At 37.8% G+C, this 22115-nt stretch overlaps 1 protein-coding gene across 1 annotated transcript; it reads left to right on the top strand.

Moving 5' to 3' along the window:
- Window positions 1-1116: 1116 nt before the first annotated feature.
- LOC118487514 lies at window positions 1117-21890 on the top strand. The gene is made up of 7 exons (XM_035984424.1): window positions 1117-1276; window positions 7374-8584; window positions 8696-9440; window positions 14597-14664; window positions 17594-18107; window positions 18165-18542; window positions 18628-21890. The coding sequence occupies exons 1-7, from the start codon at window positions 1117-1119 to the stop codon at window positions 21888-21890; spliced, it is 6339 nt and encodes a 2112-aa protein (XP_035840317.1).
- Window positions 21891-22115: the final 225 nt, after the last annotated feature.

The raw sequence follows: 22115 nt of genomic DNA, 5'->3' as shown, positions 1-22115 counted from the left end.
TAGAGAGTGCAGAGTTTATATATTATATAAATTTTCTATATAATTACCATTTTGCCACTGAGAAAAAGGACAAAATAGCAGGATTTAATTTGACAAATATGAACTGATTTTATTTTTGGACCAAAATGGCAATAAAACTGAAACCACAGGGACCCAGATGCAAAAGGTTTGAGTTGTGGACTAAAGTGGCAAAAGTGACCAAACCTTAGGGACCAAAATGGCAGTTTACTCAATATGTTTTAAAGAAAACATGTGATTACTTTTGACGAATAGATGTTGGCGAAGGTGTTGGCGAATAGATTGAAGGTGATGCTTAACTCGGTTATCTCGGACTCTCAAAGGTGATTTCGAAGGTGTTTAAGGTGGTGCTTAACTCAGTTAACTCGATTATCTCGGACTCTCAAAGGTGCTTAACTCGGTTATCTCAGACGCCTCCAAGACTTTCGTCCTATAAACCTAATCGGCTCCATTTCTAAGGTGATTTCGAAGGTGTTGGCGAATGGATTGAAGGTGGTGCTTAACTTGGTTATCTCGGACTCTCAAACGGCTTTCTTGAAAGATAGATCGATCAATGATGGCCCTCTCATTATTAATGATATCTTATCATGGCTCAAGAAAAAGAAAAAGAAAGGTTTACTATTCAAAATTGATTTTGAAAAGGCATATGATCATCTAAATTCGAGTTTTTTGGACTCGACCATGGAAAAAATGGACTTTCCGGTTAAGTGGAAAAGGTGGATTTCTGGTATCATATCCTCGGGAAGGTCTTTGGTCTTAGTAAACGGTTTGCCAATTTTCGAGTTTCAATGTTTTAGGGGAATTCGTCAAGGAGATCCCATCTCACCTTTACTTTTCATTATCGGAATGGAAGCTCTTTCGGTCATGTTTAACAAAGCTTGTTCGAGGGGTATCATCTGTGGGTATTCTACTCCTAATGATGGCCCTTATATTTCTCACCTTTTGTTATGTATTGGTTATAGGTGAATGGTCAGAAAAAAAAATGCAAAAAACTTGGCTCGGTTACTTTGGTGCTTCCATTTGTTATCTGGCCTAAAGATTAATCTATGTAAATCTAGTTTAATTGGCGTGGGAGTAGATGATAATGAAGTCAACAGGATGGCATCAGTTCTGCATTACAAAGTTGGGAGGATTCCTGTTATTCATCTCGGGCTCAAAGTGGGAGCCAACATGAGCCTGATTAATAATTGGCAGCCCGTTTTGTATATTGCCGATGCTAGATTAGCGGGTTGGAAGGCTAACTCTTTATCCATGGGTGGTAGGTTAACCTTGCTCAAATCGGTTCTTGTGACTTTACCCACATACTATTTTTCATTGTACAAAGCACCATAAAAAACATTGATTTATTGGAGGAAAAAAGAAGGTGTTTCTTGTGGGGGGGGGAGGGGGGAGGTGATGATAATAACAAAAAGACAAGCTGGGTGGCTTGGAATCGGGTCACTAGACCTAAAAAGATGGGGGGTTGGGTTTAGGTCCTCTAAAAGACTCGAACATTCCGCTTCTTTCGAAGTGGTGGTGGAAGTTTAAAGTGGAGGAAAATAAACTATGGAGACGTTTCATTCTAGCTTTACACTCAACTCCGAGGACTTGGTCGGCGCTTCCTCATAACAAACATCTGACAGGGACATGGAATTCTATTGCAAAAACTGGAAAATTTTCCTCTCTCTGTTACGTTGCCTTTGGGGAATGCTATAAAAGGTAAGGTAGGTGATGGCAAAACCATAAGATTTTGGGTGGATGTGTGGTTGGATAATAAACCATTGAAGGCTGTGTTCCCATGTTTATTTCGTCTTGAATCTGTTAAAGGATGCTCTATCGCGGACTGATGTTACACGAGCAATGAAGTTGTTGAGTTTTCATGGGCCTGGAAACAACAATTGTCCCAAGAAGAAGCCATAAATGAGCTGAATAGTCTTAAAGCCATGTTGTCCCAGATGCGCTTTGGCGAAGGGGTGGATAAATGGGTTTGGAGTGATCAGATGTTGGATTCATTCTCTACCGCTACAGTTAAGAAACTTATTCTATTAGGCTATGAGGTGTTGATGGAGCCCCATGGGGCTTTATCAAGTCCACGTAGGATCCACGTCAACAATGGAGCCCCTCTTTAATTTGTAGGGTGTGGATGAAGCCCCTTATTAAACAAAATTAAAAAAAAAATTGATTGGTTTAAAACTAGTGGCCCCACCTGAATATGTGCATATGGGCGCTACCACTAGTTACCATGATGGAGCCCCATGGAGCCCCCACATGGAGGGTGTGGTGATGGATGGTGACGTGGCGGGTAGGGGTGTTCAAAAAAATCCGAATCCGAATCCGAAACCGAATCCGAAATATCCGAAAACCCGTATCCGAAATATCCGAATTTTCGGATATCCGAATTTTCGGATATCCGAATTTTCGGATATCCGAAAATCGGATAATCCGAAAATTCGGATTCGGATAGTGATTTAGAGAATTTTCGGATAATCGGATTATCCGAAAATATCCGAAAATTTAATATTTATTTTTTTCGGATATCCGAATATCCGAAAATATCCGAAGTATCCAAAAAATATCCGAAGTATCCGAAAAATATCCGAAATATCCGAAATATCCGAAAAATATCCGAAATTTATATTTGGATATCCGAAACTATCCGAAAAAATCTGGTTCCAAATATTAAAAAATAATAAAAAAAATAAAAATTAAATAAAAAATTGGATGTTCGGATATCCGATGGATATCCGAAATTTCGGATTCGGGTTCGGATATCAATATTTCACTATCCGAAATTTCGGATATCCAATTTTCGGATATCCGAAAACCGGATTATCTGATCTTGAACACCCCTAGTGGCGGGGATGGAGCCCCATGGAGCCCCCACACCTCATAGCCTTAGGTGAAGATAACCAAAACAACCCCACATTAGACTAGAATAGCTGGATCCCGCTAAAGTTAAATGTGTTTGGGTGGAGAATGCTGCCAGAAAGGCTCCCGACTACGGATGAATTAGTGAGAAGAAACATCATCCAGAGTACATCCCTATGCTGTTTTTGCAGGACTGAAAACGAATCCATTAGCCATATTTTTACATCGTGTCTTACTGCCACGGTAGTTTGGCAGCATATCAGTTCATGGTGTAAACTCCCTCCCCTCTCTAGTGGAGAAGAAGGTTTGAATACCGCTTGTGTCATTTTGAGGGACATTTGGGTGAATTAATGAATCAGGGCTTATATCTCGGGTTCGGACCTAACAGGGACGAGGGTTTACGGATTCTATCCGGTTCTCGCGCATAGGGGGCATGGTCTCATGGTGGTCGAGGAGTCGACCTTGGATATAGCCCCGAGCAGGGTGGGTTTGCACGTGAGATTCTTTGTAGTTAAAAAAAACTAGCAGAATTGAACGTGAACGTTGTCGTGGGGACACAACAAGAATTCGATTGTTGTTTGTTTGGATTCTCAAAGTACAGGCACATGCTATACTGCTATAGCAAGCAAAGAGTGAAACAAAAACGAAAATCGTAATATAACCAAAATAAATCTTCACGTGTTCGGTTTATTGTGGCAGCTCAATTCTATACATCGAAAGGTAAAAACACACTAAGTCATAATTTGAAAAGTCGTAGTATAAAATCATGAGATATCAAAATTTATTCTAGTTATATTAAATATTCTCACAAAACTCACCATCTAGTTATACATATTTTAAGATAAACGAACGAAATATTTCCAATGAAAAAAATGTATTTTTAACAATCGCTAACAACAAATAAACTCACCAACTAGTTATACATATTTTAAGATAAATGAACGAAATATTTACAATGGAAAAAAAATGTATTTTTAACAATCCCTAACAACAAAAGCTAAATTAACGTATATTTAGAACTAAAGTCGCAAAAAAATTAATAAAGAGTAAATTACAAGTTTTGTCCTTTATGTTAGCATCGTTTTTCAGGCGGTGTCCTTTGATGTTAAAGTTGATAAGTTTTTTATTTAACGTTTCAAAATCCTCTATGTTATGTCCTTTAGCCTTAATCCAGTTAGATTTTTTGGTTAAATCTAGTCATGTGCCTTGCACATGAGAGTAGTTTTGTCATTTTATCTATATTGATTCTCTCCCAATTGGTTGGACCATAGGTGCGATCATTTATTTCACGGGCGAGGTATCTGGTTCAAGTCCAGGATGTCCTAGCTGCGCCAAGGAAAAGAATAGAAGAAGCGTCTGACTCCTTCATGCATGCTCCATTTGGCTCGGGGGGATATACTCAGTTGGTAGAGCTCCGCTTTTGCAATTGGGTCGTTACGATTACGGGTTGGATATCTAATTTTCCAGGCAGTAATGATAGTATCTTGTACCTGAACTCGTGGCTCACTTTTTCTAAGTAATGGGGAAGAGCACCGAAACATGCCACTGAAAGACTCTACTGAGACAAAGATGGGCTGTCAAGAACGTCAAGAACGTAGAGGAGGTAAATAAACTCTTAGGTGCTGATTATTTTTTCAGAGGTAAAACATCTGCAGTCTGCGAACCACATTTGCAGACATCTGTAGCAGTAGAGGTGGACCAAACCTCTGCAGTCTACATGGAGAAGACTGTTTGTTTTTTAACTTCTGCAAGCTGCTAATAAATTTCTGAAATTTAACACCTAAAATCAGCAAAATACCACCAAATTTCTGAAATTTAACACCAAAAATCATCAAATACCACCAAATTTATGAAATTTAACACCTAAAATAGCAAAATACCCACAAATTAGGGAAAGCAAACCTGAGATTGGGGATAAGAAGCTGAAGATGTGCATCAAACAACCATCATTAAGAGTGTTCACATGAGTAGAACGAGATGGCCGTCAGATCCTTTGTGTGTTTCCGTCCATGTAACCGACGACTGTAGTTGACGGCGTTAAGTGGTGGAGGTCGACGACGTTGTGGAGGGGGTGGAGGTTGACGGCGCTGTTGAGGTGGTGGGGTTCGATGGCTGCTGTGGAGGTTGGCGGGGGTGGGAGGAGGAGAAGGTGCTAGGGTTTGTTTGGGAGAAGCTTCTCTGTGTTTTCAAAATGTGGAGGAGAAGAGAGTCTGCAAACCCAAGAAGACATCGATCCATGTCTGCACCCAAAAGAGGTCACGCAGACCTTTTTTAATGAAAGGTTTTTGAGAAAACCAACACACTGCATACTCATATGTCTACGCTTGGTCTGCGTGGGGCAGACATAAGAGGTTCTGAAGAGCTTTTCACAAAAAACAAACACCCCCTTAAGTTCTTTTTAAAATTACATATTAAACCTAATTAAATTATGTTTTTAATATATGTGTATACAGGTCAGTATATACAAGACTTATACACTTGTGTATTATTACATCTTGTTCCCACATGTCGGTATAAATCAGATTTATACACCTGTGTTTTATTTAAGTATATATGTGTACACAGGTCGGTATACGCTATATGTATACACATGTGTATTATTCAAGTGCATAGTGTATACAGGTCGGTATATACCACACTTATACACCCGTGTATTATTACATCTTGTTTCCACTATGCATATTTTCATCAAACATTGATCTAATACATATATGTATAGACAATGTAATTAAATATTTTTAATCGTGTTCTAGATGGAACAATATTTGATAATGTTTGTATTTTTTTTTAAATTATTAAATATTAAGTTAGGTAATTTGTGAGATAAAAAAATATAGATAATTTAATTAAATATTCTTTTAATTGGACATAGAAATCAGGAGAGGGAAAAAATTAATAAATTAAATAAAGAGAGAAAAATACAATTATAACTCTGTGTCTATTAAAATACATGTAAGTTACAAAAAAATAATTACAATCTTGCCACTAAAGAAAAATCTAGATCTACAAAATCAATGGTCAGGATAAGTTCATTTTGTTCAAAAATACACCATTGTTCACTCATGAACCCTACCTATATATATATAGAGTGGGGATCCTACGGAAAGTGTGTTTTTCCTAGAAAGTCTAGGAAGCGATCTGGACCATCCAATGGGTGTGTTTAATGGTTGAGATCATCATGTGGCATTTTGGTAATATGTGTTTCTTAAAAATAGGATTATTTAATTAATCAGGGGTAGATATGTCATTTAGCTTGTTTTAAATCTAGAAATAATTGTTATTCTATAACCACCCCCACATTTCTTGCGATTTTCTCTCTCTCTCTCTCTCTCTCTCTCTCTTCCTTCTATCCTTCATGATGTTAGTACATAAACGTCTGTAGCTTCCGTCAGCTTAAAGTCTTTATTTTGTTAAAGTTGTATAGTTTAATGTATAAGGCGTCAGAATACAGGGTTTGTTTTGTAAAAGTGCTGCTTTGTAAGCCGATCGGCTGGCCTAGCCGATCGAACAGCCTAACCGATCGAACAGCTGTTCGATCGGGTGGCCCAACCGATCGGTTAGCCTAACCGATCGGACAGCACTTAGCTTATTCTGACTTGCCTATAAATAGAAGTTCTGTCAGCTCATTTAGGACTTTTGAATCTGCCTGTAACCTAGAGAGCTGAAGTCTGTGATCAACTGGAACTTGTATCTTGTCATATATTTCAATTGAATTGCAGACTGTTGAACATGGAAATCATATGTCTTTCTGTATCTATGTATGATTTGCTGGATTCCGCACAGCAATCATAGTGTGACATTCATTAACAGGAAGATCCCGATCAACCAGGGACCAACAAGTGGTATCAGAGCTATGGATGTTGATTGAAGATACCAGAAGACATAGTTCATCGATTTCAGTCAAATTCTTGTAGATTTGAAGAGAGATTCAACTGAATTCAAGCGAAGATTGCATTGTGAAGAACAAATTTCATCGGAAATTTGTTTCTGATATAGTTTTCACCGGAAAACTTGCAGATCTATTCTATCTTTCTCATATTTCTCTCCGTTCCTCATCTTTTTCATCATAAAACTTGAAAAACTCAAAATTAAAACAGATTCAGTGGATAAAACTTGATAAAATTACTATCAATCGGTTCGAAATCTCAAATTTTACAATCCTACTAAGTTTCATAATCAGATTCAAACAAATTCGTGTTAAAATTGAACAATTTCAATGAAAAACTGCATGAACTTGCTGATGTCAGCTGGTCGAATCGATTAGCATATTCATTCGTTTGCTGATGTCATCGATTTGAAAGAGATAACCGTTCAAAGATATTTTGGAAGTTATTGCTGACATCATCTTGGTAATCTGATCGAACAGCTGATCGATCGAACAGCTGATCGATCGGCTAAGCTACTCGATCGAACACACTACTCGATCGACTACCCTGTTCGATTCAAGTGTTAGTGTTAAGTGTTTTTAAGAAGTCAAACTTTTTCTAAGTGTTTGTCTGATTTTACAGGAACATTCAAAATGGATGACATATTCACAAACCCTTTTAGTGATATGTATGGTTTCACTGTGAGCTCAGGAGGATCAGGAAATCCAGAAAATGATGATTCTACATCAAACAATACCAACACAAATCAAATCAAAGAGAAAAGGAAGGAAGCATGGGAATCAGAAAGCGCGTTTGGAACTTTTAATCGTCCTCCAAAGTTAATGGCTATTGAAGATTATACAAGATGGGCAATAAAATTTGAAGAATGGCTGATGGCGTTTGCTTTCCCCAGCTGGAAAAGTATGAAAAGTGGGTATGCTGCGGGTAAAAACAATGGTGAAGTATTGAGAAGTAATGAAGAGATTGATCTATTCGTTGCTGAACAGAAATGTGTAGCACTACTATTTCAATCTGTCAGGGAAGATATTATTTCACTAATCAGCTACACCAACGCCAAAGATTTGTGGGATAAACTGGGAAAGAAATGTCTGGGAAGTAAAGAAATCTTAAAGAACAAAACTAAACTACTAAAAAAGGAGTTTGATATGTTCAGTTGTTTCAAAAATGAGTCAGTCTGCAAAATGATCGAACGTTTTGGTCATCTTAAATTGGAACTTGCACGTCATGATATCAAATATCCTGATGAGGAGATAGTCGATAAACTGTTCGATTCTTTACCAGATGAAATGGACTGGAGGTACTATGCTTTGATGTTGAAAAACACCATTCCGCCAGAAGAACTAAAACCAGATGTAGTGATTGAACGACTGGAAAGCCATGAGCTAGAATTGAAGAAAACGTACAAAGTCAATCATTCATATCAACAAAATCCAGAACTATACTATCCCAAAAGTTTGATGCCCAAAGCCTCATCACCGAAAACTGCATTTTCTGCCGAAAACATATCTCCAGCTCCTAAAGAAAATCAAAGCAACTCAAACAAAGAAAGTCACAGTGGATATCATAGTGGGTCTACTTCTATTTCTACTGCCTCGACAAATCGTTCTGATTCAAAGTTCTCATGTAATATTGCTGTTGATCTGAAGAATGCACAAAACTTTGATGAAGAATCTGTGAAGCAACAGATGGTGTTTCTAGCATCTGTGCTAGAATCATATGAGGGGCTGATTGCTGGAAAAATTGGGAATACTAATCTGACAAAAGAAGACTATGATCAGATAGATCCAGAAGAGATGGAGTTAATTGATATCCAATGGGCAATGGCGAGTGCAGTGCGACGTGCACAACGCTTTATGGAGATAACGGGAAGAAAAACAATCGGTGGTCCTTCAACAAAGCTGGGATTTGATAAATCAAAGGTGAAGTGTTTCAAGTGCAAACAGAAAGGCCACTTCAAACGAGAATGCAGAAATGCATATGTTGAAGAATCTGAGAATCCATTCAAGGATGACTACTACAAGAAAGCTATCTATCATCAGAATAAGTCCGAACCGCCAAGAATAAAGCAATCTGAAGACAACAAAGGAAAATCTAGAGCTTTGGCAGTGATTTACGATGATGAAGGATATGATTGGAGTAAGGAAGTATTACCTGAAGATGATGCTATTGGTTATGCTTTTATGGCGAGTCATAATGAACCAATTCAATGGAAGGATAATCGTACAGAACAACAAAAGTACGAATATCGAAAAATGGTTGCTGAAGCAAAGATCATCCGACTCTCAGGTGTTTATGAGGAAGCAACACGTGCAAACCGATGGGATCCAGATAGAGAGTGTTATTTGGATGAATATGGTAACATTGCTGTCGACTACAAGAAGATAGACATTGAAGCCATTATCCAAGAATACAAAGAAGAGGATGAGTACTGGCAACACAAATGGTGGGGTACACCAACATCGAAAATGATCGAGGAAGAAAGAGAGAAAGAAAGAAGAGAAAAGGAGAAGATAGAAGAACCTGTGAAAATTGACACCGGGTTGATCAACACTGCACAGGAGATGACAGCTGAAAACTTGAGAGAAATGGCTGATAAAGTGCTTGCTGTCAAAGCACTTGAGGTAGATTCTACTCCTAATTCTGAGTCAAAGAAACAGGTCAGTCAAACTAAGTCATCAACTGTATCAGGTAACAAAAACAATTGCAATACTGATTGCAAAAGTTGTAATAAACAATGCAACTTTTGTACAACAGTCACATACCTCAAAGGGGAGAAAATCAAGAATCTGACAAATAATGTTAGAAAACTTGAAAGTCAAATTCTTGATTGTGACAAAAAGTCAAAAGAATCAGCTGAACAAATAAAAGAATTAAAAACTGAAAACCTGAAAATTAAAGCTGATCATGACAAAATTCTTCTTGAAAGCAGAAATGTTGTTGAAAAATTTGAAAAATTGAAAAATGTCGTTAAAGAGAGTGATGATAGAAATGGAAAAACAACTAAGGAAAACGAGCATTTAAGAGCTGTTTTGATAATAAAAGAGGAAACAATCAACAAACAACTGGATGAGATAGCAAAATTAAAACTGAAGGTTCAAGAAAGTGAAATTGAAAATGAAAGAATCCAGTTAAAATTAAACAGCTATAGCTCAGCTAGCTTTGTTTTGCAGCACATAGTTCCTAAACCCATAGGGAAAAACAAAGCTGGTGAGGATGTGTTTTCGGATGGAAAAGGTGTAGGGTTTCACAGAGTTCCACCGCCAATCTTAGACAACTACACGAAAAAGCAGTCTAGTTTGGTGGAAATTGAAGAAGAAAATGATGTTACAGTCCCTGAGAGTATTGATGTCACGTTCACGTCTTCCAATGACGAGGGTGTCCAAAATGATGTGGTGAAAAGTGTGGTGGATAATGTGCTTAAACCAGATTGTGACACTTCTGAGGAGGATGGTTGTTTTCTAGACAAATACATTCCGAAACAGAAATCCAAAAGCAACTTACATGATGAATCTGATCTTGTCATGTACAAGATGTCAGGATCGGATAAGTTGTTTTCGGATTCCGAGTTTCCATTAGAGAATGTGAATCTGAACAAATTGGCCAAAGTTTTTAAATTGATTGAAGTCGAGTTGTCAACAGTAAACACTCAAAAGGTCGAAAAGGTTCATAACAGGAAAACTGCCTATCCATCACGTGGTTATAATAATAACAACAGAAATTGGTCAGGTGGTTATCAGGGGGGTAAATCATATCAGAAAAGATTTGATCAAAATAAAAGATATGTCAAAAAGAAAACATTTGTGAACAGCTCAAGTTCACTTGCTGAGGAAGAACAGAAAATTTTTTCAAAATCCAACAAAGAATTTTTTGAAAAGAAAGCTTCACAAATTCAGTCTGAAGGCACAAGTCAAATAATTGATACTCGTACTTGCTTCAAATGTAATCAAATGGGTCATATTGCACGAAAGTGTACTGTTGTAAAACCTAAGACTGAAATTGTGAAGGTTCAACAAAGAAAAGATGACAAAAAGGGAAAAGCACCGATGTATGTTGAGAAGAAAGTTGTTCAAACTAACATTTTGAAAGAAAATTCTAAACACGTGAAGAAGTTGGTACCTAAACAAGATAAATTTTATAAGCGGGGTGCTGAAACTCAACAAGTGTGGAAACCAAAGGTTGTAACAAAAATTGAGAAGAAGGTCTCAATTCCTGAGGTGAAAAATGCTGAAGAATCAATGACAATTGATTATGATGCAAATTTTCCACCTCTTAACTCAAAGAATTTCAAAATTCAAGTTGCAAAAGTCACGGTTGTCCCTAAGGCTGATAAGGCCTGGGTGGACTCCATGTTTGACTAAACAATTTGAATTGCCGGAGCTTCCTGGATTGCGAAGCATGAATCGGCATTTTTCTCGAAGTTGTTTAAATGATGATTTGTTATGTGCAGGATCTTCCAAAACTTGTATCCAGGTGGATAATGGATAGTGGAGCTTCAAGGCATATGACAGGGAAGACCGCATTGCTGTATGATGTGAATGACATTAATGGTGGCTATGTGGGTTTTGCGGGTAATCAAGGAGGAAGGATCATAGGTGAAGAAACATTATCAAATGGTATTATCACGTTTGAGAGAGTTAACTACATCGCTGAGCTGGAGAACAACCTGCTGAGTATCTCCCAGATCTGTGACAGGATGTATACTACCTATTTCACCGACAAAGAATGTTTAATCTTGAAACCGGGATTTGTGATACCTGAAGAGTGGATCATCATGAGGGCACCTAGAGTCAATGATCTGTACGTGTTGGACATGAGCGTTGCTACTACAACCACGGGTCAGGCTCATTGTTTTGTGTCCAGAGCAACGGAAAAGGAGTCAAGGTTATGGCACAGAAAGATGGGGCATATTCACCTAAGGAAAATGAATCACTTAGTGCATAACGACTTGGTCACCGGAGTGAATATTAAAGGTTTTCATCTGGAAGGGGAGTGCATAAGCTGTGTCAGAGGTAAACAGAAGAAAAAGTCACACCCTACAAAACAAGTCAATTCAGTTTCGAGACCTTTGGAAAGACTTCACATGGATTTGTTCGGTCCAGTGAATGTTAAAAGTATAACAGGAGATTCTTACTGTTTGGTCGTGACTGATGACTACTCCAGATTTTCGTGGGTCATGTTCTTGAAAACGAAAGATGAAACCTTTGATAGTTTGGTGGTTTTGTTTAAGAAAATTGAGAATCTGTACCAGAGACCGATTTGTAGAATTCGAAGTGACAATGGTACTGAGTTCAAAAACAGTAAGATGGAGGAATACTGTGATGAAAGAGGTATACTGCATGAGTTTAGTGCTCCATACACTCCTCAGCAAAATGGAGTTGCAGAACGCAAGAACCGGACGCTAATCGAGACAGCCAGAACAATGCTTGCAGATTCCAAGTTACCAATCAATTTCTGGGCTGAAGCTGTTTCTGCTGCATGCTATACTCTCAACAGAGTCCTTACTGTGAAGAAGTTCAACAAGACGTGTTTTGAGCTAATCAATAAACGCAAGCCGAATTTGAAATATCTAGAACCGTTTGGGTCACCATGCACGGTTATAGAGCCTAATGGGAAGTTTGGTACAAAGAGCTTTGAAGGAATCTTTGTTGGTTATTCAGGTCCTACACGGAGAGTCTTTGTTCCAAGTGAAAAGCGTATTATTGAAGCAGCAAATGTTGAATGTCAAGGTTATACTATGCCACCTCAAAATCCTGGTGATTCATGGCGTTATAACTATGATAGACTTTGGGGATCGTTTGACATGAGAAAAGAATCTGAAGAGGAAGAAGATTTCTTTGATGAGCTGGATGTTTTTCGAGAATATGAATCATCGCTCAGATTTCCAGCAGAATATACGAGAAGATCTAGTGAAACATCAAATGACAATGAAGCAGGTCCTAGCAATACTGGTGATCATGAGGATGAAGTTGCTCCTGGTAATCAGTCAGTGATAAATGATAATCAAGAAGCTGAAAATATGCCAGTGTTTGATGATAGTGATTCAGATCTTGAGGGGGAGCAAATCCAGGTATCAAGTCAAACAAACCAAGTTAGTGAGCAGGATGCTGAACAGAATGTTACAAATCTAGAAGGAAATGTAGATGTTCCAGAAGAAGTGATGCCTCGAACTCTTTCGTATCATCCAGAGGAACAGATTATAGGAGATTTGCAATCAGGAGTTCGCACCAGACGTCAACTTGAACAGGGCCTTTCAAGTTTTTATTCTTCAGTAAAGTCTTTACAAGATGAATTCTCACTGTGTTGTTTTATTTCGCAGATAGAACCTCGCACATACAAAGAGGCACTTACTGAGGATTCCTGGGTCAACGCGATGCAGGAAGAATTGAATCAATTTGAAAAGTTGAAAGTTTGGAAGCTGGTGGATCTACCTGAAGGTCATCGGAAAATAAATACCAAATGGGTGTTTAAGTGTAAGAGGGACGACAGAGGAGTAGTAGTCAGAAACAAAGCTCGGCTCGTCGTTCAAGGTTTCAGTCAACAGGAGGGAATTGATTTTACAGAGGTATACGCTCCTGTAGCAAGACTCGAAGCCATCAGGATCTTTCTAGCATTTGCATCATGGAAGAATTTCAAAGTGTATCAGCTTGATGTAAAGTCGGCCTTTCTATATGGCAAAGTGAAAGAGGAAGTATATGTGGGACAGCCGCCGGGGTTTGTCGATCCACATCACTCAAACAAAGTGTATCTTTTGGATAAAGCTTTATATGGCTTACACCAGGCCCCGAGAGCCTGGTATGAGACTTTGTCTCAGCACTTGCTAGCCAATAACTTCATCCGGGGAACAATTGATGCTACTCTTTTCACAAAGATTGTCGATGGTCACTTGCTGATAGTTCAGATTTATGTGGATGACATAATTTTCGGGTCAACCAACGAAAACTTGTGCAAAGATTTTGAGCAAGTGATGAAGCAGAAATTCGAAATGTCGTCAATGGGGGAAATGAAATTCTTTTTAGGATTACAAGTTGATCAGCTTCCTGAAGGAATTTTCATACACCAGACAAAGTACGTCCATGATATTCTAGAGAAATTCGGAATGTCAGACTCTTCATCTGCTGCAACCCCACTAGCAACAAATCATGGGATTCACCCAGATCTCACCGGAGACAGGGCAGACGAACGACTATATCGACCCATGATTGGTTCCTTGATGTATCTAACTGCTTCTCGGCCCGACATTATGTACCCAACATGCCTCGCAGCAAGATTTCAATCTAACCCTAGAGCATCGCACTTAATCATTGTGAAAAGGATACTACGCTACCTGAAAGGAACTCCATCATTGGGGTTATGGTATCCTAGAAAAGGCGATTTCACACTCGAGGGGTATTCCGACTCGGATTTCGGATGCTGCAAACAAAATGCGAAATCAACAACTGCAGGATGCCAGTTCTTTGGACCTCGCTTGGTCACCTGGCAGTGCAAGAAACAAACATCTGTTGCGCTATCCACATGTGAAGCAGAATACGTATCTGCAAGCAGCTGCTGTTCTCAAATCCTGTGGATACAGCAACAAATGCGCGATTACGGTTTGCAGTTTCTTAACACTCCTATTTTTGTTGATAACGAGGCTGCAATTAACATAACTAAAAATCCGGTACATCACGCTAAAACAAAACACATAGAAATTCGTCATCACTTTATTCGCGACTGCTTCGAGAAAAAGTTGATACGAATTGAGAAAATCCACACTGATGAGCAAAAAGCTGATCTGCATACCAAAGCTTTTGACAGAAATCGTTTTAAATATCTTTTAAAACTAAATGGTATGATGCTCTTTTCAGTGGTTGATGGAATTGTTAGCGTTGATGCAGAAACCACTGTGGATGATGATGATAAACAATCTGCAATGGTTTGTCGTCTTTTTACATGTTTTGGTCTTTAGGGGGAGATAGAAATATTTGTAAATATTGTAAATATATCGTTTTAGAAAAGACAAAAACAGTAAAAATTCAAAAAGCCAAAAACATGATAAAATTTTCAAAATACCAAAAACATTGAAAAAAAAAAGCAAAAATGAGTTTTGTTGATAAAAGAGGAAATGATAGTACATCAGTGGACTATCACAGCATGCTAAAGAAATGTAATGTCAAATGTGATAAACGGTCTCACTAATGATGTGACGATAGGTTTTCGTACATTTAGTAGATTTATTCGGGATATAAACATAAAATTTCAAACTTGCGAAATTTGTGGGGAACACTACTTGGATATATAGGTAACCCCTGAAATCTCGTTTGAAAGGTCTCGTATTCTGATATACTAGGTGTTAATACTCTATGATGTCTGGGGTATTATTCCGGGACTTCTGCTGAACGGTAGTTCTGACCTAGTCCCTGGATAATGCTTTGCAGTAAATGCTTGAAACATAGCATTCTAGCCCTCAGTGATTAGACAATAAAATTGATAATCATCTGTTGTAGCTAAAAAGATCCTCTAAAGGGGACACACTGCTAAGTCGAAGCTGATATCTCTCTGCTGAACGGAAGTTCTGACCTGAGATCCCTCAGTTCTCGCATTTAACCCCTAAATTATGTACAGACATCATTGTAGTAATTCTTGTCTGTAAGACTGAATATTGAGATTCTGGATACGGGAGTATATTCAAGAGGTGGGACACATGAATTGAGCTAAGTTCCTAAAACATCTAAATCGTATCCTGAATAGATTGAAAATTGTGTGAAAATTTAAAAGGACAACTATATCGTCAATCGAGGTGAATCGTTTAGAACTTAAAACGATTAAAAGCTTAACGGTGCTAGTGATTTGTCTCATGAACTGATATGATCCTCTTACACAAACTTACAAAGAGGTTTGTAAATAAGATTTACTTTCATTCCTATTAATATTTCAGTCTTCTTTTGATCTACTTCATGCATTGTAAATACAAAAATATATTTTACATTTCTACTTTATTTTTGACAAACCAAGGTAGAAAGCGTATCATCAGATTCACAGTCTGATACAAATGCAGAAAGTTGATCCTGTACTGAAAAGGCGAGTTGGGAACTAATCAAAAACAGAGAGTTTTGAAATATCAAAATACAAGTTCATTAATTTGTAACTTGTAAATTTTCAAGAAAAATCTTTGAAAAACAATCAGTGTGTTTTGCTTCAGGTCAACCAAGGTCATTAAGTTGAACTTGGTAGACGAATTAAGTTTCTAGGGTCATTAACTTGGACCTAGATGCTTAAATGGATTTCTCATTCACTGATAAAATAATGAAAAGGTTCAAAATCAAAAAAAGGGTCAAAAGTTATTCGAGTAAAGAGGTCATGATCTTTGGTTCGAACAGACTAGCCGATCGGCTAGGCTAGCCGATCGGTTAGGCCAATCGAACAGGTCATACCTATAAATAGGCAGTCAAGGCTTCTAGAAAACTTTTTCATTTCCGTTCGAACAGACTGCTACTCGATTCATTGTTCTTGAAGATTTTTGATTCCTTTTTCATCTCAAATTTGTGTTGTTGGTTCACTCATCATCACAAATGGTAAAGGTATGTCATTCAATCTTTGAATCAGTCATTTCATTCATGTTCTTAACTGTTTGATGTTCTTCATTGAGTCGGTTAGAAAAATCAAGATTAGGAAAGATTAAGATAGAGTTAGATGATTCTGAGAATAGGGTTTTGATCGGAATTGCATGATCTACAAGATTACCGGTTTAATTTTTGCAAAATCTTAATTAATCTTGATAGATCTAAGATTGAAAGTGACGTCAGTCGGAACTTTAGATGAAGATTTGAACAGGTTTTAGGTTGTTTTTTTTGAGAAAATGATAACAGGGTTTTGATGTCGATATCAGGAAGAATAATAATCTGTGTTCAATTTTGAGATATCTGTTAGTTTGTTCTTCATGATGAAGATGTTGCTAGCCGATCGGCTAGACCAGCCGAACGAACAGCATCATTTTTCATTTATGAATAATATTTAAATCTTTTGTTTTTCTGCCTTGAAATGTGTGCCATGATATATTTTGTCATTGTTTAAAGTGTTAGAATGAATCTGTTGTATGTTGTTTTTGTTTAGTCATTTGCTAGCCGATCGGTTAGTCTAGCCGATCGAACAGCAAATGCTAGCCGATCGGTTAGTCTAGCCGATCGAACAGCAAATGCTAGCCGATCGAACAGCATTCTGCTAGTCGATCGAACAGCATTGCATTATCTCATATATGCATGACTATCTTGGTTAATCTTTTGAGTAGTAAAATGCTAGTCGTTCGAACAGCATTCTGCTAGCCGATCGAACAGCATTCTGCTAGCCGATCGAACAGCATTCTGCTAGCCGATCGAACAGCATTCTGCTAGCCGATCGAACAGTATTTTACTAGCCGATCGAACAGCATTCTGCTAGCCGATCGAACAGTATTTTACTAGCCGATCGAACAGCTTTATGCTAGTCGATCGAACAGCATTTTGCTAACCGTTTGCATATCCCATTGCTAACCGATCGAACAGAGATTTGTTAGTCGATCGAATAGCAACTTGCTAACCATTCGAATAGCATTGTTCTAGCCGTTCAAGTTGCATTGTTTGATGACCTTAGATATCTTGCATAGTCTTTTGCTAATCGATCGAACAGTATTTTGCTAGCCAATCGAGTAGACCACTCGATCGATCAGACCAGCCGATCGAACAGCAAAGGTTCTTTCAACACATCTTTCCTATTCGATCGAACAGCAAATACTATTCGATTGAACAAGCCATTCGATTCACTGTTCTATCACTCTAAATATTTCAAGTGTTTCAAGTCTCTATATCTAATGTTTAAATTTTTCACAGGGACGAGGAAAAGACACTCACAAAGGACACAATGTTCCAAGTGCAATTGATGAGGGCTCTACAAAAGGAACAGAAGCAGAAAAAATGGCTGAGTGTTTAAGAAAAAGCAGAATTGCTAAGGCATTGTCTGATACAACAATAGTTTATGAATCTCATGTTAGAAGATTTTGGGACACTGCAAGGTTTGAAGAAAAGGATAATAAAATTCATGCAGTAGTCAAGAAGAAAGATGAAAACAACAAGGATATTGATGTTGAAGTAGTGTTTGGAGTAGAGGACATAAGAAGGGTTCTTGATTTACAAGATTCTGACAATGATCCAACGATCATGTCAGAACGTCTTGCTAAAGGGCTATGGTGTAGATTGGGATTTTCTTCACACATCAACGGAAAAATGTTCAAAAGGAGTTTCTCGAGTCAATACAGATACTTAATGCATTGCTTAGTGCATTCCCTATCTCACAGAAAGGGAGCCTATGATGAGGTGTCTGACTACATAATGAACATTGTTGTAAGTATTGTGCTAAACAGGAAATACAATATTTCACAAGTGATTTTTGAATTTTTAAAAGAAAATTGCTTAGCCGGGAGAGACAAATACATTATGTACCCAAGATTCATTATGATGATCTTGAATGACAAAGTTAAGGATTTGCCAAAGAATAATGATGATATTATGACAATGGCTGAAGTGAATAAGACTGCTATTCAGAGAATCACAAAGGAGAAGGATGCTAAAACAAAAGAGTTGATCTGTGCATTAAAGGATGAAGCATACGTAGCTCCTGAAAATGATAAATGGAGACATGATAATAGTGATTCAGACAATGAAGACAATAAGATGAGTGAAATGATTGAAAAGAAAACCAGATGGTGGTGTATCAAAGATGGAAAGAGAAAGAGAACACCAAAGTCGACCCCTGTGGTTGTAATTAAAGAAACAGCAAAGGGTACAGTGATAGGGGGAGCTATATGATTCTTAGAGTATGTTATGAAAATTGTTACTAATTTTGCTTTAAATAATTGTGTTTGCAGGGTCTTCTGAAGAACCTCAAAGAAAGCTAATTGATGAACCTGTCATAGAACCGAGGGAGGTGGTTGATAAAGGTGTTGGTTTAAAAGAGACTTTGGAAAGCTATTTTAAAAAACATGAAGAGGCTGAACAAGCACAAGCTCAAAAGAATTCCAGTAATGAAGATTCAGAAGAAACTTTATCTGAATCTGAACTGGTCGAAGAGACAATGGGAAAAGGAAAGGTACAACTGAAGAAAAGACCTTTAAAGAAAAGAAAGAATTATGAAGATGAAGATTCACCGTACAATCCTGAGGATTCCCAGAAAAACAGAAAGAAAAGAAAAGCTACTCGCAGCGGTGATATTCCAAGAGTGGTTAGAGCAAAGAAACAGAATGCTAAATCACAAAAAGAGAAGGAAGGAAAGAAGAAACAGGACACTGCTGAAACTAGTCCTGTAGTTGAGATACCAAAAGAAGTTCCTTTAACAGAAATTCCAATAGAAACACAAACTTCTTATGATGATTATGTGGAGATCACCGGAGTCAAATCTGCTAAACAAACATCTGATCGTCATGATATTCCAGAATCATCACAACGAAAGACAGATTATTTCAACTTAGATTTTGATAGCCTTGGTGGTGCTACTGGAGATTTCTTTAAAGATATGCCAGAGAGTGAAGGAGACCTATTTCATGATAAAAAGATGAAAGAATTGGAAGAAAAAGTTAAAGCCTTGGAAAAGGAAAAGGAAGAAAACGAAGCTGTACAAATAAAGTTGAAGGAAATGATTGATGAGTTGGAGAAACGGCACGAAGACGTAATGGATGCAGTGCTTACAAAAGATGAGAAATTGAATGAAATGAAGGAAGATATAAAAGATAATGCAGAAGTTATTAGCGCACTTACTGATGAAATTGCTGCATTGAACGCCAAAGTCAAAGACTTGCAGAATATCAATCAGACTTTGAATCAACTCTTAAATGAGATGAATGAAGCTTCGACAAATGAAATGAAGGCAATGAAGCTAGAGATGGAAGCTATGAGAGCAGATAAGGTGATGAAAGATAAGCAACTAGAAATGCTTACGGCTGTGATTGAAGCACATCTGAAGGTGAACATCCACGAGGCTTTTGATCAAGTTGACATTATCAAGGCAAATGAAAGAAGGAAAGAAAGAGAAAGACAGCTTGCTGAAGAAGCTAACCTGAAAAATAAAGGCATAGCAGAAGAAGTTGAAGTTGTTGGATCTTCACAAAATCAACTTGAGGTAGGTGGATCATCTTCTCAACCAGAAATTGAAATGGTGGATGCTCAAGATGTTACAGTAAATGATGAAGAAATGGTGGAAGCAGAAATTGAAGTAGTTCATGAACCAGAGTTTATTATGGTTGGTGAATCTGTAGAGCCTATTATTCCGGAGAATGTTTTGAGAGACGTTCAAATCATACAAAGAAAGAAAAAGGCTAAAGAAGTATTACTACTGGAGTACTCTACCGACAAGTTTGTATTAGTTGGAAATGCCTATAGAGTGCCCTATAGTGAAGAAGAATCTGCCAAGCTGTTAAGATTTTTTGAATTAAAGGATCAATGGAAAATAGCTAGAGGAGAAGTGGAAGAAGAATCTGATAGTGATTTTTGGGAGGAAGAAGATGAAGATGATGATAAAGATGATAAAGCAGACGATAAATCTGATAATGATGATAAGCCTGATGATGATGATGATGATCAAGGCACATCGGGTTTGCTAATCAATGATCCATCTGTTCAAGATAAAGTAAATGAACTCATGAATGATGAAGTGAATGAACAGAATGATGATGCAGAGTGTGAAGGGTCATCTTCTGGAAACCAATCCGGTGATCAGGTACATCAACTCACATCTACTTTTATTTCTCTTTCTGAATATCATCAAGGAGAAGTAGATATTATCAGAACAAGAGCTGAAATGCTTGAGGAGTTGGGGTTAGAAGATGGGAAGTTTAAATTTGATATCGAAGATGAAATCCCAGAGTCTCCGATTAAAAACTTTGAACCACAATTTCCACTTGAAGCAGAATTTTATGATAATGTGACCGTAGAGACTGATTCAGATTCGGAAGAAGATAGAATAGATTTTCACTATGAAGGTGAAGACATGGCATTTCCTACATTCACAGAGTTATTTGAAGACATGAATGCAGAATTATTGAAGAGAAAAATTGAAGAAAGAGTTGCATCTGCTGATATGCCTGAACCAGTTCCAAGAGAAATTTCTGTTGAAGAGAGAAAGAAATGGTTCAGATCAATGCCAAAGGAAAGAAAGCCTCTTAGAGCCCTACAGTATTTTACTCATGATAAAGACTTATCTTGGGGTGATATTCTTTCTTGGGGGTATCTGGAAGACTTGAATGTTTATGCAATTCGAAGAGAGCAAGGTGTTCAATACTTCAGGTGCATTTCTGATCTTGCTACCTTACCTTGGTGGGACGTAGATGAATTGGTGGTTACAAAGAATATTAAACAACTCTACTACGGTCCTGAAGTAAAACAGAGAGACCAGAAGCTGTGGAATTACATCAAGTATCAAGCAACTATCAATTATCCAGATTGGAAACCACAGTTTCCTAAAAGAATTGTGAAGTATACAGCTAAAGGTGAGAAGGACGTTACTCTTGATGTCAAACCGCCAAAGTGTTTGAAGAGCATGCCTTTAAGGGCTATTGAGCAGGATTTCTATGATTTATTTCAAGCATGGCTCTATAATCCTTCTACTGCTGAAGCTGTGATCTCTTTGTACGATAAAGACACTGGTGAAGCTAGGAAAATTTGTATTCTAGACCCGATGTGGCTGGTAAATTGCTCAAAGAAAGACATAGATTGCTTGTTTGTCAACAAGATAATCTATGACAAGAAAGACAAAGCCATTGCTCAGCAGTACCAGAGTGTAGTTGATGTCTGTTTTGCTAAAGAAATCAACTCTGGTAAGAACTGGAAAACCTCATGGAGAGAACTAGAGGTTGATGAGTTTCTAAAGGTGTACAAGAGAAGTTTAAGATCCAAGGAAATTCAGAGAAAAGCTGTTGAAAGAGGAAGACGAAATCTTGGATTTGTACCTCCTACTGATCAGACACCCATAGAGTCTGAAGAGAACAAGATCCCTAAGTGGGACAGAAAAAGAGATGGAGATCCAGTGTACAGAAATTGGTGGATAACAGAGGGAAGACATAAGAGAAGACAAATGTTAGCTGAACGAGAAGAGAAGAGAAAACAAAAGGCACGAGATAGAAGACGCAACAGGAAGTAATCAAGACTTTGCTGGAAGGGACTACAGCTTCATCCGAGGGGGAGTCTGTTAGTACATAAACGTCTGTAGCTTCCGTCAGCTTAAAGTCTTTATTTTGTTAAAGTTGTATAGTTTAATGTATAAGGCGTCAGAATACAGGGTTTGTTTTGTAAAAGTGCTGCTTTGTAAGCCGATCGGCTGGCCTAGCCGATCGAACAGCCTAACCGATCGAACAGCTGTTCGATC

The sequence above is a fragment of the Helianthus annuus genome, chromosome 15 (genome assembly GCF_002127325.2).
Source record: "Helianthus annuus cultivar XRQ/B chromosome 15, HanXRQr2.0-SUNRISE, whole genome shotgun sequence".
In the NCBI taxonomy this organism is placed as follows: domain Eukaryota; kingdom Viridiplantae; phylum Streptophyta; class Magnoliopsida; order Asterales; family Asteraceae; genus Helianthus; species Helianthus annuus.
The sequence above is the reverse complement of the archived record's forward strand: the minus strand, read 5'-3'. Positions and strand labels throughout refer to the sequence as shown.